At 35.8% G+C, this 26,245-nt stretch overlaps 1 protein-coding gene across 6 annotated transcripts in view; it reads right to left on the bottom strand.

Moving 5' to 3' along the window:
* The window catches only part of LOC112054536 (ras GTPase-activating protein raskol), a 230,303-nt gene that overhangs the window by 101,624 nt on the left and 102,434 nt on the right, over positions 1 to 26,245 (bottom strand). The window contains exons 1-2 of one of the 6 annotated variants that reach the window (XM_052881298.1): positions 25,267 to 25,493; positions 237 to 543 (exon numbers count right to left, since the gene is read on the bottom strand). The exons of the other annotated variants lie outside the window; for them this stretch is intronic. Coding sequence (XP_052737258.1) covers positions 237 to 411 — 175 coding nt within the window. The 5' untranslated portion in view covers positions 412 to 543; positions 25,267 to 25,493. Of the gene's footprint in view, positions 1 to 236; positions 544 to 25,266; positions 25,494 to 26,245 lie in introns of those variants that run through there. 6 annotated transcript variants of the gene reach the window in all.

The raw sequence follows: 26,245 nt of genomic DNA, 5'->3' as shown, positions 1-26,245 counted from the left end.
TTGTTAGCTTCCTTTGATGTTCCCATACCTTACGAACAAAATGCCTACCCATTCAATTGATAAAATTTATTGAAAATTAAATAAGAACTTGAATTATTCTAGCAAACCAGTCAAAATATCAATTAATATTTTGGATAAAGAAATTACTAAAATGACCAGACTGGATGTATACATTTTATCCGGCCAGTTTTAGTTACGAATGCTGCCATCTAGCGGCGAGTAGAAAAAATACTTACATGCTCGTAATGCATCGAGGGATGGCGGTAGTGTAGCCGCGCTACCTCCCTGCATCGCCGCTAGAGCGGCGTATGAATCCGTATCGCATTGTAAACTGTCACTGTATTTTCTTTTCCTATGTATGAATGCCTTCCACATCTTGAATTTTGTCTTTTTAGGCCTTTGTAAACTCATTTACATTTCTTGACACTGCATAAATCCATTGAACACTTCACATTAATTATATATGTACACGGAACATGAACCTACTTTTAGTAGATAGTATTAAGTAGATTAAGGATTTGCTTAATAGCGTGTCGTTCTCACCTGATCATTAAACATAAGCCTATTAATTCAGTATTAATAGTGATCTGATGTAAGTGGAATAGCCGTATGTCCGTTTACGAATGAGTGCGTCGTCAGTTGAATCGTTCCTAACAATTGACGGATAAATCACTGGTTGCCTGCAGTGCAACAAGACGTAACGATGCTCAATGAACATAGGGGCACTGCCCTTTACGATATTTTGCACAAGGTTTGTTGAATATTTTAAACATGTCCAATTTTAAAAGACATCTGTGTGATTCTACGAAAATCGGGAACTTTTAGGCATATTTTGTTCAGTATTGTTTTGAAGTTATATCTCTACAAATTTGGGTATGTAAGATAGCTAATCTAATGAATATTCTATTTTTAAGGATCAAATTTTTCCAGATTTTGCCACATAGCCAGGGGACTGACGAGGGCGACAGAGTACTGATAAATTAACAATTCAAATAAGAAAAATAGTATACCTATTTAATAAAAATTTTAATAAAAAAATACACATGTCTATATTTATACACATATCTTCATGATACTGATTAAAATTTAAAATGTTTTATATTTTATTTTAGAATGACCATTAAACATCCCTATGATGTTTTATTGTGCCGCCTTTAGTGTTATCTAAAAATAATCACTAATAAATTGGGTTATATTTTATCGAATTATATAAGGGCCTGATTCGCTAGACCCTGTCTTCCCTGTCGAAGATCAAGAATCAACGAATCGGTGTTTCATATAGTTTTCGTCGCGTAAAGAGCTCCCTAAAATGCCGGTCTGTAAACAAACCAAACTTTATGTATTTTTTTGGTTGGGTTTAATCCCACAATTTCAAAACAATAGATAACAGGTGTAGTTATTAAAAGGAAAAATTTAAACCGCTTCATAGGAATCGTGCACAGAAGGCAAGATTTAAAGAAGTTAATTTGTATTTATAGAGAAATATTTCCAAGGCTAATTAATAAAATGTATTATCAATTATGTTAAAAAAAAATAAAGTGAAACAAAATGTTGACACGCCTATTTCATTAATCACAATAATTGTTTACAACGTACCTAGATACGAGTCTTATCATTTCATTGTAGAATTGGACCGGTCGAATATCGACCGTTGTACAATCAACTAATATAAATGAATGAAAACCGATAACATTATTATACTAAACAATCAATATCCTACACACAATGCTGCTCTATTTATATATAAAAGTAGGTAGGTACGAACGTATTGAGCACAACACACCTTATTTGAAAATAAGAGACCAATGAACGGTTTGGTTCGTGACACTTTTAAAAATAAACTACAGGTGAATTATGTTAACCACTTTATATTATCGCCTTCGTTATTAAACTTCCTACTCTATCGCCTAAACAAGAACTTTAAGTAATTAATCTTATTTAAAACAAATATTTTACTCAGTCTCTTAACCGAATATACTTACGTTTATTTAAACGTAAGTATATACGTTTAAATAAACGTAAGTATATTGACTATAAATGTTATAAAAACTTCAGTTTCTGCAGAACAAAGTTTTCTGTTTTCTAAAATAGCAATTTTAAAAAGTGCTGTTTTTATCTTGATATGATTTTTCACTCCAAAACGGCTTACTCTTGTGTCGTGAAACTTACACATAAAGTTGTTACATTTTTCTTTAATAGCTTGTAAGTAAACGTAAGTTTTACGTAACTGATGCAAAAATAGTTAGTAAAACTCGCAACATTTCCGGTAAAAAAAGCAAATTATTGTTCAAGGTCGTTGGTATCAGGTAGTAACTAGTAGCCTAGCAAAAAAACAAAAAGTAAGTATGTACATACCTAATGAAAAACTTTATTAATTAATAACATGCACGGTAAGTTTGCATATTAGTAAACTTTTTTGCGGTAATTAAAGTCGTAAAAAAATAAAGCTATGAAGTTTCCAAACGTAGCTACTCTAATAATATAATAGATTAAAAATCTAAAAAACACGTTTTTAGCACGCACTAATTTTCGTATTCCTGACAGCAAACCCTGGCATTTGATTTCATTTGATTTCAAACAGCCTGTCCGCCATCTTGGGGAGGCCGCCATATTGGATTTGTAATGACGTTTCTTAGCTAGTCATGTATTGTCATCAGAACTCAGAGCGTGTGCAAAATTTCATTAATCAAGACCGGGAAGTGGGTCACATTAAGATTCCAAGATTTTCTTACATACATATTTACAAGTGAAGATAATTAATAAGAAGCTCAAAACAAACTTAGCTATACTACGCGTTGTCTTAAAAGTACTATTGAGTAATTACTTGTAAATTTTATAAACGCTAACTTTTCAATATAATTACCTAATTTACGGAGATTATAATATCCATATCAAATGCTTTAGTTTGAGTTTAGATTTTTTGGGATAGAGACAGCAAGTACGAGACAGCGAATTATAATATTTTTGAAAGTAAAACTTAACACTTTCTAACTACTTAATTACTGTTAAAGACATTACAATGGTAATTATTAATAAATATCACTTATTTAATCTTTTTAAGTTAACAAAAGTTTGCGTCATAATATCTAAAGTACGAATATTTGTTTAAGCAGTTCACAAACCTGTGATTGTATTTCGAACAATGCTGAGAAGCAAATGTTGTGAAGTCTGAACAGTTAATAAATTTAGTGTTTAGCAACATTACAAAACTAAGAACGATAACCAAATCTGATGACTCCAAATGTCCTGACCATTAAATTATAGAAATACTAGTGGACGCCCGGGACTTCGTCCGCCCTTAGACCTCCTTAATCCGGCCCCATTGCAAAATCCATTCTTAGCGCATGTCTACTAACTATAAAACTACTTCCCTGCCACATTTCAACTTTGTACGTTAGCGGTTTTTGAGATTTCATGATGACATTTCGCTTTAATATATTTATACGCCCTGCTAGTAACCAAACCAAACCATTTCGTTATCAACCCATATTCGGCTCACTGCTGAGCTCGAGTCTTCTCTCAGAATGAGAGGTGTTTCGGCCAATACTCCACCACGCTGGCCCAATTCGGAATTGACAGATAGATTTTACTCTGATTTTAGAAAAATTCATGATCGCGAGGGATTTGTGAAAAACTAAATTTCACGCGGACGAAGTCGCGGGTGTCCCCTAGTAGAAAAATAATAGAATTAGACATAAAATAATTGAATATTATAAGTACACAAGCTGACGCCGCGCGGTTTCACCCACGTGGTTCCGTTCCCTTAGGATTACGGGGATAATATATAGCCTTCCTCGATAAATGGGCTATCTAACAGTGAAGGAATTTTTCAAATCAGACCAGTAGTTCCTGAGATTCGCGCGTTCAATCAAACAAACAAACAAACTCTTCAGTTTTATAATATTAAGTATAGATAATACGAGAATGATAAAAGATAAAAACACAATATTATGCAGTTTACTAACTAGGTAGTTATTATACCTATAACAGACGGTATCATTGAGCAAATTATGCGAGTTTAGATCGTATCATGCTACAGTTCGCGGACCAACAAACGTTTAGCTTTATTTTTAGCTCCTCTTCCTATGAAACGTGTTTGTAAGCAATAAGCTGGATATTTGTACCGGAATACAGTAATTGTTGAACTGGGGGAATGAATTTGGGTAATGAAACATTTTCAGCTACGGTCAGTGATCTAATTATTATTTTATGCGAGCTATATAGTTCATAGTAAAACGTAATAGCTTCATTACTGAATTTGTACTAACTGGTATAACCATTTTGCATCATTTTGCTGCCTCCGTGGCGCAGTGGTATGCGCAGTGGACTTACAAGACGGTCCTGGATTCGATCCCCGGCTGGGCTGATTTAGGTTTTCTTAATCGGTCCAGGTCTGACTGCTTTGGCCGTGGCTAGTTACCACCTTACCGACAAAGACGTACCGCCACGCGATTTTGCATTCCGGTACAATGTCGTGTAAAAACCGAAAGTGGTGTAGATTTTCATCCTCCTCCTAACAAGTTAGCCCACTGCCATCTTAGATTGCATCATCACTTACCATCAGGTGAGATTTGTAGTCAAGGGCTAACTTGTAAAGATTAAAAAAAATATTTTACGTAGAAACCGTTTATTGATCCGTTTACAATTTTGACTATGTACACAAAATATTCGTTATGGTTTTACACTTACTAAAAATATAACGACAAATGGAGAAAGTGATTTTTAGTCTGGCCTAAAATTGTCTTTTCCTCTACAAAGAAGATAAAATATTTTTAACAAAAATATTTAACCGACTTCAAAATAACAAAAACAAACTAAAAAGCAAAAAATAACATCGTATGTGCTACCTTCTGATCACTTTGAAGGCGGTGCAAAGCCAGTGACGTATTAATTAAAGCCGTTTTTGAAAGAACCACGGGATAGAACTGTCTTTAAATCTTAAAGTTAATGATCATCATCATTTTTATCATTCATCGATTCATCGGTTTTAGTTAATGCATCACTGTGTTAATTGTTTAAGAAACTACGAAGTTGTACGGTAACAAACATAAAAATACGCGTCGAATTCAGAACCTCTTCCTTTTTTTGAAGTCGGTTAAAAAGTTTCATCTGTGATAGAAGAAAATGCGATAATATTATTACAACATGTGAGTATTGAAACTTAAGGCCTCTTGCACCCGCTTTTACGGAAATCGAGTCGGGCTTAATTATCCAACTACGAAGTCTGTACGACATTCCATATTTCAAAAACAAAACTTCGTAACTTATTCAAGGCAAAAAATATCATGTTTCATAGTAGATAGCTTTTTTCAGTTAAACTATAGAAGTGACAAATAATCCTTCAAAGTAAGAGATTATACTTACAATGTTACACGAAAATATACTCAATAGTAGGTTTTCCAAATCAATTGAATGACATTAACAAGTACCAATAGAACATTGATTGAAAATGTAGAAATCGTACGATAAATCCTTATACATCAGGGACCAGAATAGTTTCTTTTGTTTATACCACCTACTTGCACCAAAATTGGCTCTATACGTCACTGCAAACATAAGCTGAATACAATCCGTAATTTATATGCTGATTGAACGGGAACTTAACAGTCGATTCAATGCTTGATTGAATCGACTGTAAAGTTCTCAGTGCAATCAAGCATTTTAGAATTTAAATCGATTTAAATTCTAAAATGCTTGATTGCACTGAGCTCGAGTGATTCGGATATGCTCAATAAATAAATATAATATAATCCATTAAATTAAATATTAATCATCCAATTACATTACATAGAACTTGAAGAAAACATCTACCTAGTCGTAGATACATGTATTAAAATTGAAATTTGATATAAATATTTTTTCAGGTACATTATAAAATCTCAAGATCCAAATTCATTTATTTCAAGTTGGCTTAGTCACGAGCACTTTTAAAACTTTGACTTTAATTTGAAGACTCTACCACCGGTTCGGAAGACAAGTTTTGCTGAGAAGAGCTGGCAATAAATAGAATAGTTGGTCTTTTAAAAACATAATTCTTTACGATATTTATCATCACAATACATATTAATTTAATATATTTTGGGATTCGTGTGTAAAATGTCTAAAATATATTTTGTGATTCGTGTGTAAGTTGCCTTAAATCCATGGTACACAAGTGCATGAACCCGGGAAGTTACGCGTTCCAAGTTATTAATAACCAATATCCTAATAAATACATTCAAAACTTAAATAGCCAAGTGTGGGCGCGGGTAACCACAGCTTTATGACGTTTCTGGGCGTACCGATAGTATTAGCTAATAATATTTTTAAAATATAACCGAGAGCCTGCGATACCCAGATATACCTCATTTTATGAAAGCTGAAAAAGGGAAGGCCCAACCCCGGCAATTCACCTATATCTAAAAAAATCTTGATAATTATATTTTAATAATGATAGGGCCCGAAGGCAGAAGCAGAGTAGATGGGCGGAACGACTTTCTAAGGGCGTCTCCTCTGAGACTTGGACCTCGGCTTAAGGGTCGTTCGGAAAGGGTTTTTGGCCTGAAATGTTAAGAGTAAAAGTTATTTAAACAAATAATAGGTACCTAAATATTGTCTACAATGTCGAGTTGTGGGTTCAGGAAGTGTAAAAATGATAATAAAAATAAATATATAATGCAAGTAAACACAAAATTGTGCATGCGCTCAGTGGAGTAACTAAATTCGGATCAGATTTTGCGGTGATTTTGTAGGCACGTAACATATCTGATAGTATAAAATCGTTGACTGTACTATGTTAGGAGCATTACAAACTTTCAGCTTTCCATAAAATGCGGTTTATCTGGCTATTGCAGGCTTAAGGTCCTTAAGCCTAGTTCGGACTACTTTAGCATACTTTACTAGCCTACTCGACTAAATTTTTGATGTTCAGACACGTTTAGCAGCTTTTTAAGCTACTGGACAATACTGCTCAAGTAGTCCGAACAAGCCTTTACAGTTTGACGTAGGTTTTAGTTCCCAACTAAATTACTCATCTCACCTTCGCTCGTGGTAATCAGTGTGTCCCACGCTTAAACAACTCATCTTTAAATTATGTTAGAGCTGCGAGTGAGCTATTACTGTTGCATTATTTATTAGTGATAATAATGCGCGGGTTGTTTGCCCTTTCATACGTAGTCGAATGAGTATATAAGTTTAAGTTTTGTATCATCGTTAACAACCCATATTCGGCTGTGTAGCACGAGTCTCCTCTCAGAATGAGAGGGGTTAGGCTAATAGTCGAGTAGTTTGGAAAAGAGGAGATGTAGCCAGCCATATCACGCTACAGGTTTTTAAACATTCCTGAAACGCATTTTATAAAATCCGTATATACTATCATTAGTGAAAATGTTACTGGTGAATATCAGTCAGAATAAAAGAAGCTTTTAAGAACTAACGAGCAAGAAAAAATTTGGTTAAAAATGTACGTATCCCCTTAATCCCATATAAAATACCATTTCATATTCGTGGTTTCTGTATTCGCGGCACATTAAAATAACGTATCCCTCGCTAATAGGGAACTTTTACTCTAATACTAAAATAGCAGAAATATAGAAGCAGTTATAGTTAGTGATTTTTCATAAATTAGTTTACTGATACATCCCACATTTTCAAACATTTTTGCAGATGACTGTAAAGGTTACGGTAATTAAAAATCTGTTTCCAATCAACCTTGAATCAGTCGTCAATAAAGACGTTTACCAAGGTGATAGCGACTCGCGACTGGTGGCGCGGTGCCAGATCCATTGTTTACACCATCACCGTCTAATGGCGGCATACTCCATATAAAACTATAAATAAGAATGCATAACAGTTCATTGTGAATAGTAACCAAACACCGGACGTATGATGAAAATTGACGCAATCGCTAACCTAACAGTAATATCATTTTCGTATTTTATGCAGAAAACATAAATTTACTTTGGCAAATGCGTCAGGTCAGTTAAACGGCGATTTTATTTAGAGCAAAGGTCTATGAACCAACCAGATTGCCTACTTGAAATCTTTCGGCTACAGAATAAAGTTTTTCCGGGCAGGAACACAAGTAAACAACAAGTAAAGAATAAGTTTAAAAGTGGCTAGTTACCACCCTACTGACAAAGACGTGCCGCCACGCGATTTAGCGTTCCGGTACTATGTCGTGTAAAAACCGAAAAGGGGTGTGGATTTTCATCCTCCCCCTAACAAGTTAGCCCGCTTCCATCTTAGACTGCATCATCACTTACCATCAGGTGAGATTGTAGTCAAGGACTAACTTGTAAAGAATTTAAAAAAAAAAAGTTTGTATTAAGGGCTAACTTTTAAACAATAAAAATAACAAGAAAATAAACACAATATACAATGCGACACCCTGTGCCCGTCAAATGGAAAATTAAGTTGCCGGCAATCGTAGACCGAATATCACTTACATAGAGCTCTTTCAAAAAGAACTCTACTACAAAACTTTCAAGAAATAACACCAATTTTAGAATGTTTTAAGAAGTTACAAGTACTTCTGTTTCACTAAGTACGATGTCAAATCAATGATCTTTTAATCCCCGACGCAAGGGTGTTATAAATTTGACGTGTCTGTCTGTCAGTCTGTTGTACCATAGCTCCCGGACGGATGAAGCGATTTCAATTTAGTTTTTTTTGTATGAAATGTGACTTACTGCGAGTGTTCTTAGATAATTAGTTTGATGAAAATCGGTTGAGCTGTTTAAAAGTTGTTGTTGAGTTAAAGGTGGGGAAGAACAACAGAATATATGCAAGTATACTCGATTGGGGTCTAAAATGAAAGGACTGAAAGAGAATATTGATACTTGATGGAGACTGTAATTTTAATAATTGCATGACCTTCGGGGGTTTTTAACGTAAATATCTAACAAAGCTAAATTTTTGAGAATTCACATACTTAATTTGTTTTGAGGAGCTGCTTTAGATCGTGCTGCTCGTATATCTATTATTTTACTTCTTCATTATTTTTTTATTACGTATCTATTTATATTTATATTTTACTAAAAGTTACTGTAAGGTTTTGAGAAAGTCATATGTTCACAGTATGTATAAAACCTAGCTAGAAACTAAATCGAAATGCCCCATCATAATCGTAAAATTTAGTCTCAAGCAAAGGTATCTCACACATTTTACTACGGGTTTTGTTTTAGAGACATAGTTGTTATCCTTGACAAATATTTAACATTTCTGAAGCTAAGTCGTTGTCATGGAAAGATAAGCATGAGTGCGTATAAAAAACGTCCATAATTTAAATGTCCAAGCCCGGACACGCCCATTATCCATACTTGGTAACCTTATTTAACGGTCTTCGATTTTTTTTATTGTAACCGTAAAGATTTAGGCGTTTTTATACTATGGTTTATCTTCCAAAATCGGTTTATAACATGAAGAAAAGTATCTCCTTATCTACCATTACCTAAAAATAAATGAAAACTCAATATTCAGTCATACAAAAACGTATCACTTGCCTATGTCTATAAACTAATTAGCTATTTCCCACGGCTTCAGCCACAAGTAAACCTTATTTTTCTATCCCTTGGGAACATTTTCCTTGGATGAAATTTATCCTATTTTCATTTTTGTATGATTGCACATATAAAATTTCATGATATTCAGTTTAATAAATATAACAAACATACAACAAGCGTGAAAGCGTAACAAACAAACACATTTTAGCATTTATACTTATTAGTATGGATATATGTATACAGACATTTATAACACTTATTAAGTGGTTTATAAAACTATGTTACCATTCATCATCAATGACAATCCATATATGGCTCACTGTTGAGCTCGAGTCTCCTCTCAGTATGAGAAAGGTAAGGCCTTAGTCCACACGCTGGCTAAATGCGGATTGGCAGAATTCACACACGTAGAGAATTAAGGAAATTCACAGGTATTCCTCACGATGTTTCTCTTTCATCATTTCAGACACGTAATTCGTAATTAAATTCGCCTGTACAACCGGACAATTAATAAAAGTTATGTGTGTAGTGATATGCTACTGCTACAGTGCATGACGTATGTATAAAAAGATTAGAAACACCGCATTGTTGTAATGATCGTAGAGGACATCTTAATATTTCGGCTAAGTAATAATAAATAATACAAGTAGCCTTGCGTGCCCGGTGGTGCCTCTCAGAGCCATCAGTGTGCTAAACACGTGCTGTGACCGAAACGTACTAACGAAATAATATACCCAGTTATTGACACCAAAATATGTGTAAGTAACTATTTATATTATATTAGTTATTGGCCTAACCCGTCTCATTCTGAGAGCAGACTCGATCTTAGCAGTGAGCCGAATATGGGTTGATTGGTTGGTTGAATGATGAATGATGATTAAATTAATAATTTCCATTCTGCCTATTTCCCATAACTTCAGGTGTTGACGAGACCACATATTGGAACCGAATAACAATATTTAATTCAAATAATTCAGACTATTCGTGTAAAACACGACTTTGTGAAAAAAAGCTGCGACGTTGCATTTTAAAATACACAATAGCATACCAATATTTTATGCACAACCCAGATAATTGGTGCTAAGGACATAATGCCAGAAGATAAGTTTATAAGTTTGCATAAAAATCACCCAATTTTGAAGATGACAAATGTGACAGGGATCCAGACCCATTTTCCAATTCTTCTCCATTCCCCTAACATTTCGTAAGTGAGATCACTTTTATAATCTTTACAATATTATACAAAATATAATCTTACAGTTTACATCCCGTTATTTATATTATAATAATTACAATAAGCTTTCGTTAAAGAACACCCCGAGCCATAAGAATAAAAAAAAGAAAATACAAATAAATCATGATCGCAAAACAGAAAATCTTGCACAGCTTGATTTACACAACCGTCAATATAAAATAATAATAATAATGACCAATCGTTCAAACTCTATAATTAAAATGATCAGGCGACATGAGTCACAAACATTTTTATTTTATACGAACTCGTCGGAAGAACTCGAGAATTGGATCTAATGTTATTGACCTAACAAGACTTGATGACAAACTCGTTAATGGAAAAGGCTCTCTTCTCTTCAGGAACGTTCGAGCAGTCCTTGAGCGAGGCTGAACGGACAAAAGCGATTTCATTACGTGACAGAACAGGGCTACTTCATGTTCGAGGATATCCTAGCTTCAGTTTAATTTATGCACATAACTAGCAGTTACATACCTATTAAGTGAAAATTATGTAGAGGTAAAATGTAAAAGAATATGACATCTTATCAAATATCAAGAGAAAGCGTGATAGGTTACTCCTACTCAACTAAATATCTAAAAGCTGACGCCGCGCGGTTTCACTCGCGTGGTTCCCGTTCCCGTAGGAATACGGTGATAATATACAGCCTATAACCTTCCTCGATAAATGGGCTATCTAACCTTCCTGAGATTATTGCATTCAACCAAACAAACAAACACTTCAGCTTTATAATATTAGTATAAATGTAAAAAATATTTTAAGTCGGTTAAAAACTAAATTCTGACTTTACTAACGAATTTTAACGTTATATAATGTTTAAATAGATAAATTATTATTATTATAATAGTTAACGATTTATATAATTTTAACTTTAGGACTTTCAATAGCTGCAATGACAAATATATTAATCAAAGTTAAACTCTAGGTCAGAGATGGTCAACCAGTCACGGCTATAGACAGATATAAACCAAAATAATACGTTTAAAATATGTCTATAAGAATAATTGTAAAAATAATGACACTTGCCACCCGTCGGGAATGACATGTTTTTTTCCACTCAACTAAATATAATTTTAATAATTTAAAGAAATACAATAAATAATTCAAATAAAATAGAAATTATCATCAATATAACAAGTGAATAATACAATGAACCCAAATAAGATAAAACATGCGACGTGGAGGCGGCAGAACGAGCGCACAAATCAAGAACTATGAATCGTCGTCATCATCGCCGTCGTCGCCGGAGGAATTTAAAACCCCGCCAACATCTGCGGGGGATGTGACACCCACTCCGGTTCGGAGGACTCATCGGGGTGTCACCACACGGCGGCGGCAACAACAACAGCAACAATACCAGCAGCAGAGTGACGACGATATACTACCGGAGAGCTTGGGGCAAGTGGAGCTGCGGGCTCCAGTGAGTGCTCCCGCTACCGGTGGTATAGTGCGCCGCATGAGATGGTCTCGTCCACTCAATGAGAGCGTCATGCGTGCGTACTATGGGGCAACAGAGGGGGGAACTAACCTTACTGCGTACCGGTCAAGGATGTTGTCTATGTTTCAGACTCTTGAGCCAACAGTGATCGTGACTGCGCAGCGACTATCGGATCAGGTGCGAGCAATCCAGCGACGTCATCTGCTGGATGAAGCTAACCTTGAACGACTGCGCTCTACTTCGTACAAATCGATACCATCCGTAGCTTACCTCAGCAAACATTGCAAACCAACATCCCAGAGGTGCTACAGGATGGTATCGATATGCAAGTAAGTAGCCAGAATTATGAGCAATTGAGGAGAACTTTGGAGGATTCTATTATGACATATAGGTACATGCCTCTTAATTTAAGACCAAAATTGCCTCGTTTGCCTGTACATAGACGAAATATGGCGTTAGTGGGGGTTCTAGATCAGATTTTAGGTGAATATCTCGTAACATCTGAGGACCTAAGTGATACGCATTCGATTCTATTCTGTGGAGCCGTTGCGGCGTGTCGTATTGCGGGTGTCAAATTCCCTGAACCACGCACGGCTCCGCAGAGGACGGGTCAAGCACCAGCTTGGCGGACCAGAATCGAAAGGCGTATCACACTGACTAGAACTCTCATAGCTAAGCTAATCTGCTTCAAGGAGGGCAACAATCGTCCTAGAGTTATGCGATTTGTGACTCAGGCTTTTGCTGGGACTGACACACGTCCGTTCCAGTACTTGGCTTGTGTCACCGAACGCATTGACTTCTTGAAGCAGAAAGTCTATGCATGGGCACAACGCATTAGGCGTTATAAAGAGCGTATTGACCGGTATAATCAGAATAGGATCTTCCAAAGTGACCAACGGAAAGTGTACAGGAACTGGGAACGATCCAGTGTCTGTGTGACAGATGGGGAACCTCCGACTTCTGATGCTATGTCAGATTTCTGGCGTAGCATCTGGTCGGCCCCCGTAGGCCACACTGAAGGCGATTGGATGAGTACTGTCAAGGAAGAGTGTGCAATGGTGGAAAAAATGATTCCGATATCCATTACTACAGAAAATGTAAGTTGTGCAATTCGTCCGGCGTCAAACTGGAAATGCCCAGGACCGGACGGATTGCACAACTTCTGGTTAAAATGGTTTCGTAGCGCCCATTCTATCTTGGCAGTGCAATTTCAAAATGCCATTGACACTGGATCGCTACCGGCATTTTTAACAACTGGTGTCACGTTCCTGCTACACAAATCCGGAAGTACCACAGACCCCAAAAACTACCGACCGATAACATGCTTACCCACCATCTATAAGCTCCTTACATCCATTCTGTCATCAAAATTAACGATGCATATAAATGCAAATCATATTTTGGCCCCAACACAGAATGGATGTAAGGCCCGGTCTCGTGGTACAAAGGAACTTCTCCTCATAGACACTGCTATTTGCCAACAGGTTCGGCGAAACAGAAAAAATCTCACGGCTGCTTGGATAGACTACAAGAAGGCCTATGATTCGGTGCCTCATTCATGGCTCATGGAGGTCATGCGGTTGTACAAGGTCGATACAACACTATGCTCTTTTCTTGAGTCATGTATGGGACAGTGGATGACAGTTCTTCGTCACCCAGGCGCTTCTGAGTGTTCTGAATCGAATGAACTGATAGGGATTAGGCGAGGTATTTTCCAGGGCGATAGTTTGAGCCCTTTATGGTTTTGTCTAGCCCTTAATCCTCTCAGTACTTTACTGCGGGATTCAGGGCTAGGCTTTCACCTTCGCAGGGGTGGTGAGCTCATATCTCACTTGCTTTACATGGATGACCTCAAGCTGTATGCATCAAAGCGTACAGACCTAGTGTCATTGCTGAAGATTACTCAAACCTTTAGCAATGACATAAGGATGGAATTTGGTGTAGACAAGTGTGCGGTCATCAATGTAGAGCGAGGAAGGATAGTGAGCTCCGAGAATATAGTTATTTCAGGAACTGTCATTCTCAGATCACTCCTTGAAGGCGAGACCTATAAATACCTTGGAATGACAGAAGCACTTTGTATTGAGGCAGGGAATATGAAACAGGTAGTGAAGGAACGCTTCTTTGGCCGCCTGAAAAAGTCCTAAAAAGTCTTTTATCAGGCGGTAACAAGGTGCGTGCCTTTAATAGCTGGGTCATGCCCTTACTCATATACACTTTTGGCATTCTAAAGTGGACTCAAACCGAACTGGATTCCCTGGACTGTAAAGTCCGCAAACTGCTGACGTCATACCGGATGCATCACCCCCGTTCATCTGTAATGAGATTGTACCTCCCACGCAAGTGTGGAGGACGTGGCTTCTTAAACGCCAGGAACCTCCATAATCGTGAGGTGTGCAATCTCAGAGATCATTTTCTCAAGATGAATGTGAGTATGTATCAGGATGTCGTTGCAGTGGATAAGGGACTTACCCCGCTATCCCTAGGCAAAGAGAACTGGCGCAAGCCTATAGTAATCAGTAACTCAGATCGTGTGGCAATATGGAAGAGCAAGGAGTTGCATGGACGATTCTACAAGGCCCTTACTGGACCGGATGTAGATCAAATAACATCTGTATCTTGGTTGCAATTCGGTGACCTCTTTGGGGAAACCGAGGGTTTTGTCTGTGCAATTATGGACGAAGTTATAAAGACGAGAAACTACCGGAAACACATTATGAAAGATGGCACTCTAGACATCTGTCGAGCGTGTCATCGTCCTGGGGAGTCCCTCAGGCATATTGTGTCCGGGTGTTCTCACCTTGCTAACGGCGAATACTTGCACAGACATAATCAAGTAGCCAAGATAATCCACCAACAGCTTGCTCTTCAATATGGCCTTATCGATTTTGAGATGCCTTACTATAGGTACGACCCAGCGTCAGTTCTTGAAAATAGCAGTGCATTGCTCTACTGGGACCGAACGATTATCACTGACAGGTATATTGTAGCCAATAGACCTGATATAGTGCTAGTCGATCGGTCAGTGCGTCGTGCAATAATTGTTGATATTACTGTTCCACATGACGATAATCTGATTAAAGCCGAAAAGGAAAAAGTATCAAAATACTTGGACCTTGCTCACGAGATTACCGCCATGTGGAATGTTGAGTCAACTATTATTGTTCCGATAGTTGTTTCAGTCAATGGTCTTATAGCGAAAAGCTTCGACCAACATCTTAAGAAGCTTTCGCTTAACTGTTGGATCAAGAGTCGGATACAAAAGGCAGTGATTCTTGAGACGGCGCGTATTGTGAGGAGGTTCCTCACTCTGGAGCCCTGACCACCGGTTGCTTGGACACTCAAATGTCCCGCAGCGGGAGGGTGAATTTTTTTTTATAAATTTTTAATAATGTTTTGTATTTTATTATACTTATATTGTTAAAAATTTAAAAAAAAGAAGTAATAAATAAATGAGAGAATTGATCATTGTAAACGGTAGCGCAGGATCCAAGACATAATTACTGCTGCACACGTCATTTGATACATAAATTAGTCGGTGGATTGCAAGCAGTAGATCTTTGTTCAAGTTGACTACCCCTGCTTTAAACTCTAAACCAATGTCAGAAATAACGCGAGCCAAACACTATTGCTACGAATTTTGACAACCCTATACAAAATCCGAACACCCAAGGATTAATCACCGTTGACTCAAGATGCACTTGTTTAAACAATAATGTCTTGTAAGGAAACTTGTATTTTTAATGCTTTTAATTATATGTATAGACGATCCGTTCGCTAACCTTGGCATTATTATCACACTGAAGTGTTTAGTGATGTTGTTATAATTTATATTAGTGTGCTGATGTCAATAGAGTTCTACTGATTTACACTAATGGATGTCTATAGGATATAGGCCAGCCGGGCCACGGAATTGTTTAGTAAACCACCGCAACCTAGCCAGCATGCAGCCAGTTGACGTAAGTTAGACTAAGCGCCACGAAACAAGTCTCATAGACGTAGCGCTAATGTCTTATTGGCGCTTATTGTCATTTGGTAATGGCGATCTTATTGTCAATTTTAGTACAGGTTTTAGCGGCGGGACTTCTTTCGTGGCGCGGAGTCTACCTACCTCTTCTTAACATCGAATCAATAACTACCGCATTTAGTAAAGCCCATTGTTAACAAAAATCACAATGTCAACTGGGCAATGTCATTTACCTTTTTGACAATCCTTCGTGAATATCATAGAGTACATGATATCCACGAAGGATTGTCAGTTGACAACGGGTGACATTTCTTAACTATAATCTCATTTTTGCGATTAGATAAATTTACTACGAAATCACGTGACTTGTACGTCCACTAACATACGTCAAAGTCAGTTGGCCTACTGGGTCTATTCTACATGCTGGCTATGTTGCGGTGACTTACGAAACGTTCCCGTGGCCCAGTCATCAGGCGGATCGTCGGAACACCGTGGGGTCGGTCGGTTAAAGTCCGACAAAAGCTTGCCTTCCCATGGCGAGAAAGTATCCTTGAAAATTAACCCAAGTAACAGGACCACTGTGGATGCTGTTATTTTTGGCTTGGTGAGTAAGTTGAAAACGCGGAATTCGTAAACTGCCTTCATATATATTATTATGTTTATGTACAAATCATAATTATCCAAGTAATTATCAATATCAATATATGTATTATAAAAGAAACAAATATAGTAATTAATCAACAAAGTAAATGATTTCATGTTTTAAGATAGTTACAAAGCTTTTTAATTACTTTCAACTTTGTATGAAACTCGTGAATGTTTCTCTTTGACTTACGCGGGAATGACGTCAATTTTATCTTTGACTGAGGAAAAACAAAACATCTTGTGTATACAAAGAAACATATTAAAATATATATTTGTTACAATCATTTGTTACATACCATGTACGCGATGATATACGAGTTGGAAGTAAACTATATGTTAAGTATTTGACGTGTACAATAGCATAGGTAGCATAGTACGTCCTTAATAAAGTAGGTCCCCAATATATACATACTCGTAGCCTGGCTTTGTATGACATGCATTGTCAAAGATTTTGAGAGGAACAGACTGCCTTTGTAACTATTCAGTCGCCGTCATGACAAAAGCGTATTCGGGAAAACCAGCAGACGTTTTGTTTAGTTTTCCGGATGAAACTAAACGTATCGCAAAGAATTTAAGTTTTTGTCTATATTAATATAGTGGAATATAAGATTTTTAATTAATATAATATTATTTTACTTTATTTGTACCATAACATATACCTACCTATCTACCAAAATTTAAAGCTCTCTTAGGTACGATTAATATTTAAAATGATATAGATTTTCTCAATATACATATTTGTTCCTAATAGATAGAATATGTATTAAAATAATGATACTACACAGTACACAATTAGATGGTGTGTATTTGTTATAATTATTTAATTTATTTATTTTTTATTATTCTTATTAACATTTGTGAAAGTAATTGTAAATAAAATAAATGTATATTATGATACTTATTTCACAAAAAAAAATGCAGTTGTAAAATATATTTTAGGAAACTTAGCGCCTAAACTCTAGACATCGCCTCTTCAGTCATACAAAGATACAACAACGCAGTTCGCAAAAGATACAACAGCGAAGGGTTACACTTACGTATAACGTAAGTGTAACCCTTCGCTGTTCACAAATAAACGTATGACCCTCGAGCCCATCTTACCAACTGCACTTTAATGTATTCAGGACGCATCCCCACGGCGCGCTTAGCGGAGGGGTAAGCCTAGGCCGCCCCTCAGGCGTTATGGCTAGGACCTAATGAATTCAGGGCTACGTCGGGGGGTTCTAACTCCGCCGGCAATTTAAACGTTTTAGCCGACCATTCATCACGCCCCTGTTTAATTAGTGCATATAATCGTCTAAGTATATCACGCTGACAATAAATATCGTGGGGTTAAGACAATAGCTTTTACGAATTGTATGGTAAAAAGTACCCCGATGTAAAAAGGCAATTTGTAGCCAACAACTGGATACTTGTAGATGTACAATGCTACTTTTTGTTGCGTAACTATTTATCGCTGTTACGTGTATGTGAAACAAGGACTGGTTTACTACTAGGCGTGCCTGTGAGAAATCTCTACGTATGTCCTTCAGAAGATGTTTTAAATACTATAGAAATTATTGTTAGAAACCTTCTTTAAATAAACAGGATAAAAATGGTATGACGATGGTGGTAAAAATGTAATGTGATTGATACTAAAATTTGCTTTCAGGTGCAATTATTGCAATTGAACCTTTTATAGATGTATTTAAAAACTAGTATAGTGTTTCACCGGCATAGATATCGTTCCCATGGGAATTTCGGCATAAAAGTAGCCTATATGCTGAAATATATAAAGCACATTTGTGCTATTCCAGACCATATCTTTCTTCCTTATTATACCTCTGTTATAAATTTCACTCTTATCCATTCATATATTGTGTTATGTAATATAAGAAAATATAAATATAGATTATGATAATTAGTTTTAATTTGAGTCGAGTTTGTAATAATTGAGTGTGCAGCAGTGGCGCAGGATAGAATTTAGATGAAGTTAAGCCGTCCAACAGAAAAGTGTACAGCGTGATACAAACTCCGGTATTTTATATATCCATACATATTTATATTCATTGCAACAATGAATATGTATGGATTTATAAAAGTTATTCCGACGGGAATCGGTTTACTTGGACTCTTCGCTACTGGTGTGCAGCCATACTACCAGAGAGTTCATACATTTGTAAATCAACGTTTGTAAAAGAAAATGTAAAATACTGAAAACAAAGCGACTACATTTTGATCTAACAAAATTATACCTACGAGTAGCTACGAGTACCTACGTATTAAGATAAAATAGATTATGACTTTATGAGGAAATATAGCAGAATTTCCAATTTCGAAGCGATCCTAGCCAGAAATCCCCACCCTGCCTCCTTAAATCGTCTCGTAAATCTTTTAGTTTGGCATCAGCCCAAATTGACCCCCCATGTTCCACCTAACTTACAGCCTTGCTACATGGTTTTGTTATCTAGCCATAAAATACAAAATCTATAATTTTTGGTTTATTCATAAGTCTAGTGGTAAGAATGTACTTATATTAAAAACTTCAGATTCAAAATTAGTAAATGGCAAATCTGTGTCGTATCCCAATCTCGCAGATCTAACAAAATATTTTGTGTGATCTGTGTAACAGTGCCATTCGGAGGTACTTATCAGTATTAAGTTTTTAGGAAAAATAGCATTAATATAACTAGATTATGAATAACATCTAATAATGTTCGTTTTAAGGTACTTTTAACCCCAAGCCCACCATCCATCGTGGTGACAGATGGTGAGTATAAGCTCTTAATTCACCACTCTTATTAGAAATACGGTAGCCCAGCTCTGCGGTTTTAATCAATCTGATGATAATGTTAATCAGGCTGTAATGAAACCCGTGAACAAAGTAAACCTTTAGACATTAATTAAAGTCCGGTGAAATACGTAACATTGAGGAGGAATTAATTAGTCTCGATTTTTTCCTATCTCAGTTAAACGCGGTTACCTCGATCAAGGCATTGAAGCGGCATTCCAATACAAGAAAGTTTAATCATCGGATGAGAAAAGAAAACAGGAAAAGTACCTATCGAACACACCGGGCTCCATCAAGATCACCATAGAAGGAGTAAAAAATATAGCTACTGGAATTGTTTACTTGTATTCATATGAAGAACTTAGTAATGTTATTGATATACCTACTCATATAATATTAAATACCAACAGTATTCATTTCATTTATCACAATCTAAATTCCTACAAATCTACTACTCTTTAAAAAAAATATCATCATGATATATGTAACAAATCTCCCAAAAATAATAGTTATTGAAATCACACTAATGTTATAAAGCCGAAAGTTTGTGTGTGTGTATGTTTGTTTGTTCCTACTTTACGGTGCGGCGACTAAAGCGATTTGGCATGGAAATGGAAATAGATTTTACTCTGGATTAACACATAGGCTACTTTTCATCCCGGAAAAATCTGGCTCCCGCGTGATTTGTGAAAAACTGATACGGCGTCCGCTAGTCTATAAAATTAAAATTAGTTGGGGCTTGTAACACCGTTAAGAACAGTTGAACGCATCTGGATGAAAGGCACATGGCAGATTAAACCAACGACCTTCTATAATCATTGGATTAAACTATGGAACAGGACATAGGCTATTCATTTCGATATTTCAGAACGGAATCTGAGTAAAGCTAGTGTAGGTATAATAAATATAAAACAAATTCGATATGCTGTCGCAGGTAGATCTAAAAATATACATTTGGAATTTGTATTGTCTTACCTATCTTTTGTCAATGCAATATTGATTTCGACCGCACTATCAAATGACCCTATCGATAAAATGGCATTGCAAGGCCATCCGATTATCTGTAAATCTCAATCTCGATCGTCACACATCACTAACCATAGCATCTATTATGTAATCGATTGAAAAACGCTGACTGCAATTACCATAATATTCTCATATATTATGTCTCAGAAGTCCACTTTCGCTTGTAAGTTTCACCGATTTTGTGGTTTGACAACTACGAGTACTAGTGAGGTTCTGATTATCAGATTGATTGTTATTATCTAACGAATTTGTTTTTATTAAGTAATATGTTATCTGTATATTATACAATCCGTATCAAGATCGATGATGACTATCATCAACAATTTAATTAAAAACAAGATTTTGTTATCTCTTACCTAAGTTTATATTATTTTTAAAGTAAAACGCATCTAAGTGGGACAGATTTTTTAGAGTTATGTTTTAATAAAGAGATGGAAATAATGAAAATCACCAGTAAAATACATCAATTAAAAAACCCAACCACTTAAGTTAGAAGAAAATACGAATTAAGTAGAAACGATCCAACTAAAAAATGAACCAATCTTTTTAATGAATGCAACATGTTTTATTTCAAAGTATGTTGAAAAATATATTGCCAAAAAACTCGTGGCCAAACTATCGTTAATAATCGTTAATAATAATAATGTAATTTGGCAAGTTTTAGGCCACCAGCTATTCGCAATATACTTTTTACTAAAGATTTAAAACACTTCACCCAATAAAATCTTTTTAACAAAACAATTGAACCGACCTTAAAATCACAAAAATAAACTTAACAGCGAAAAATAGCATCATATGTGCTACCTTTTAATTAGTTTAAAGGCGGTGCCAAGCCAGTATTAATTAAAGCCGTTTCTGAAAGAACCACGGGAGAGAACTGTTTTTAAATCTTGAATTTTATGATTTAATCGGCTTTAGTTAATGCATCACTGTGTTGGCACAGCCTTTAAAGAGATCAGAAGGAAGGAATAAACAGATAAGTGAAGGTCAATCCAAGTGTGAATGTCATATTAATAGCAACAAAATTACATAAATGAAGAAGAACAGGGGTATAAGTTACTTAGATTGCAATTTATGTGCGATCTAAGTAGGTAACTTCAACCATTCTTAAACAAGCACTCATTATGTATGAAAATTTTTAATTTTAAATATCACAGTGTGATTCATTAATATTATACAAGGAATGCTATTGGTCAATGCGAGGTTTGCCACTAGCTACGCAATTTTTCTTATTTTCCCCACGCTACGACTGAGAAAATACGTATGTCGTTAGCTTGGACTACCCAATGAATCACCGCTGTGGTAGATCATTATTTATTATCTATTTAAAAACAGAGTGTTTCTGTGTATGTTTGTGCTCAACGGGTCCTTAGACCATTCATCCGATTAAGAAGAAATTTCAATATTAGATTACGCTGAAGTTTCGTCCCGTCTAGTGAGTCCTATATAAATAACACAGATTGTCGAACCCATTGTTGTGATTGCGATATAACTTTAATGAGATGTTTTACGGAGATTCGCGAAAGTCCCTAGCTCAAAAAAGTATGCGTATAATGAACGTCTACAATGTACGTAGAGCTTTCTAAAAATGAAACCTTTCTAGATCGACAATAATTTATCGCCCCCGAAACCCATTGCATACAAGGTTCCATGAATATCGTCCATGCTGTTTCCGAGATTATTTGCAAGAACTGCTCGTTTAAAGATACTTATTAGATAAATATTACCGTTGAATACTGTAAGTCGTTACGGTTTCTGTAATCTGTAAATTGATTCATAATGAGCTCCTCATTCTAATTAAATTGTGATTAGTTTAAAATTTTCGTACAGTACCGTACCATGGCGTAAGTTGTCCATAAAAATTTGACACACAATTCAAACATTTGGTTTGCTCGTAAAATTCTTGAAACAAGGGCAGTTTTACAATACGGTACCTATATAAAATTGAACTTTTAGGACAAAAATTTGCTAAGAATATCTTCCTCGCCTTTGAAACATTAGTATGATCTATGCTAAATGTAAATTAAATGAATTATACCGAGTCTCAAGAGATCGACCCTCGCGTGACCATACCGTCTGTATTCATGTTACCAATCAATACATATAAATAAAAGTGTCTATCTGTGATTTCAAAATAACAATGTTTTCAAGTGCTTATAACTATTAACACGATAATAAGACATAATTAAGCTTCTTTGTTAATTTTTGTCTGTCAATCTGTCTGTTTGTCTTTCAGTTTCTCCGGGCTAATCTCTAGAAAGGCTGACTAGATTATAATACGACTTTCACTGGAAGATAGAGGAGGTTATTATGCCGGGTCCATCGTGTGGCACAGAGAAAAACCCCGAGTAGATCCCCGCACTTGTGACCGATAGTGTAGGGTTAAGGACGTCCAGTTAACTAACACTCCCCGCTTCTCCGCTCGTGTTGTTCTTCCTGCCTAGCCAAACTTGATAAGATCCATTCTAGACCTACTAATATAGGCTACGTTTTATTCCGAAAATTTCATGGTTCCTGTGGGATTTGTTAAAAACAGAACTTCACGCGTACGAAGTCGCGAGCGTCCGCTAGTAAGAAATATAAACCGCAGTAGACACCCACACGTCAGTGGCGTGCACTTCATACATGCATTAAATTACTGCATACCCTAAGAGTTGTTTTCTTAAATCTTATTAAATGAAGATTCCCACTCGGTTAATTTTTCTTACTAGTGCACACTAGACAACCTTAGGCACGCCACTGCCACACGCTATACTATTTGAACAAATGGTTTCATTTCATCTCAGTATCAGGAAGTATTACCACGATCTTCTATCTCCTACAGACTCCACGTTAATATGACAGCGGCACGGAATTTTTATGCAATACGAAAGTTATCTATATTATATAAGTGAAGTATGAAATCAATAATTATGCATACAGCTTTATCTCATCCTCGGCAATCGGGTGCGGAATCCAATAACTAACGGATTTGCATGTCCCGCAAGCGATGAGTTGCGATTTTTTAGCAGTAATATAAATTATAATAACAGTTTTCTGGCTTTGTTAGTATTATGGCATACATTGTTTTCCTTTTTAACCTACTTCCATAAAAAAGGAGGTTCTTATATTAGGCTGTATAGTGTATGTATTTTTAACACGCTTATATTAGCTTGACTATGTATGTAAGCAAATGAAATCTTAGAATCTCAATTTGACCCACTTCCCGGTCTTCTATTAGGATTAAATTTTGCACACGCTCTGATTTCTGATGACAATACATGACTAGCTAAGAAACGTCATTACAAATCCAATATGGCGGCCTCCCCAAGATGGCGGATTGGCTGTTTGAAATCCAACCCCATGATGTTGATATCAAGTGAAAGGGTTTGCCGCCAGGAATACGAAAAAAATTGCCACGTGACTTAAATCCAATATGTGCAAATTTTAGTGCGTGCTAAAAGCCTTTTTTTTTAACTATTTAATGTTATTTAGTAGAAATATAATTTTAATAACAGTTTTCTGGCTTAGTAAGTATGGCATACATTGGTTTCCTGTTTAATCGACTTTTATTGGTGAACTTACCAGGTGACCCAATCGATTGATGTATTTAGAAATTGATCATCTACTAATAATTTAAAGAGGTAATATCTGTAATATTGTAGAGGTAATCTCTGGACCGAAAACCCATTTATGAATTTTTTTAGCAATAGAAAGCCACATTATTTGTCAGTGTCATAGGCTATATTTCATCCCCGTATTCTCACGGGAACGAGAACTACACGGGTAAAACCGTAGGACCGCTAGTAGAATTATAAAACTAAATATGATAAAGTGGCACAAAGTCCAATACAAATTTAAAGAAAAATCGAAAAGAGTCTCTACCTCATGAGTTGTGATGACTAATTAACAACATCTGATAATAACACAATTATCTTACGTAAATATTAAACGAGATATATACGATAGAACGAAAGCCTGCTAGACATCATCATTATCAACCCATATTCGGCTCACTGCTGAGTGCGAGTCTCCTCTCAGTATGGGATGGGATTTGTGAACAATTTTACGCGAGCGGAGTCGCGGGCATTCTCTTGCAGTTGATAATTTCAAAACAAAGCATCGCAATAGGTAAGTAGGTATGACTGCATCTGCACCTCCCACACAAGATACTCTTATATCAATAGGATGTTTGTGTGACGCGCCATTAATAGTAATTATGTCACCGAAATAAATAACTGTTATCATTAAAACACATAAAAACTATCATTCAAGCTTCTTATTCATTTGATTTTAGTATTAAAATATTTTATATAGGTGCTATAAACTTAGCTAAACTATGAGTCATGCAAAAAGTTATTGCCTTAGTAATGAATAGATGTTTGTTATTCTATATTGTTTAGTTACTGTAAATTATGTCGTAATTGTGTAGAATCATATGTGCTGGCTATATATGTAGTCATTGAGTACCTAACACTCGTATTTTCTCCACGATTGAATTTTAATTAAAAAAAAAATGCAATACTGGCTGCAGTTATCAATACTTGCATTGGTATTTGGTATAATCAATTCGATACGCTTTGAACTAAATAATAATACCTAGGACTTAAACAAGACATTTTAACCTGAGCATTGTACCAATAGTTCGATTTTAAGAACGACTAACTTACAAATACATTAATACGTAAAACGGAACATCATCCTTACAGAAGACCACTATTAATCCTTATAGATATCACGTATATCAGCTGATTTCTTATCACAACACTATAATTTTATTACATAAAAATAAATGCACCTCAAGTTTAATAATACGCACTGCGGAAAACTTTTTCAGAAAAAGTTACGCGTACGTTAATTTATCGAACAGAACCCGATTTCGAACACCGATTTAAAATTCGAATTCCGAATATAGCCGATGTGTGGCGAGTCGGAAGCAGCATAACGCACTGGCGCGAACGCCACGCTTCGCGGCGACTGCGACTGGTAGACGGAGGAACGTAGGGGCGGCAAACGTAACGGTTGTGTTGTGATGATCCTATGTAATTTTCCGCTTATTAAAATAAAAAATTAGTGCTCAGACTGTACGGGAAATGTGACATTTTAAGTCCAGTCACGAAGTTTATTCTTTGTAACGCTTATATGGTGTCACCAATTGTTTGTATTGAATCGAAACTTATCCCTATAGCAATTCTTATGTCAAAAAGCAAATAGCAAAAACATTTCAGTGAAACTAATTGATTTGATGTGATGATATGATTTAACTAATTGCCACCTAAATATACCAAATTAATCACTTTCATTAAGATAAAAAAATATATAACAAAGATCAAAGATATAAAGAGCATATATAAATTAGAATATAATTGAGAATCTTGAAATCCGTTCAGACACGTTTTATCCTATTCAAAAAATAAAACCAGATAGATACTATGAAACACTCGTATTAATTAATTGATTCAAGATATACAAGAAAAGTTTCGATTATGATTGCAGAAGATAAAAAACACACCATAACAAATAAGTACCTAGGTATTTTTTGTCAAAGTTCTTAACAAAATAAAATTGTAATTAAATCAAATTCGTTTAAGTCTATTGGGCTTACTTTTCAAGCATTTTTGTTAATAACTGTACTACTGGCGCGGAAGGCAGAATCTACTGAGAAAAACCAACAAGAAACTCAGGT

Source organism: Bicyclus anynana, chromosome 4 (assembly GCF_947172395.1).
Source record: "Bicyclus anynana chromosome 4, ilBicAnyn1.1, whole genome shotgun sequence".
Classification (NCBI taxonomy): domain Eukaryota; kingdom Metazoa; phylum Arthropoda; class Insecta; order Lepidoptera; family Nymphalidae; genus Bicyclus; species Bicyclus anynana.
Note: the sequence above shows the minus strand (reverse complement) of the source record. Positions and strands in the feature narration are given on the sequence as shown.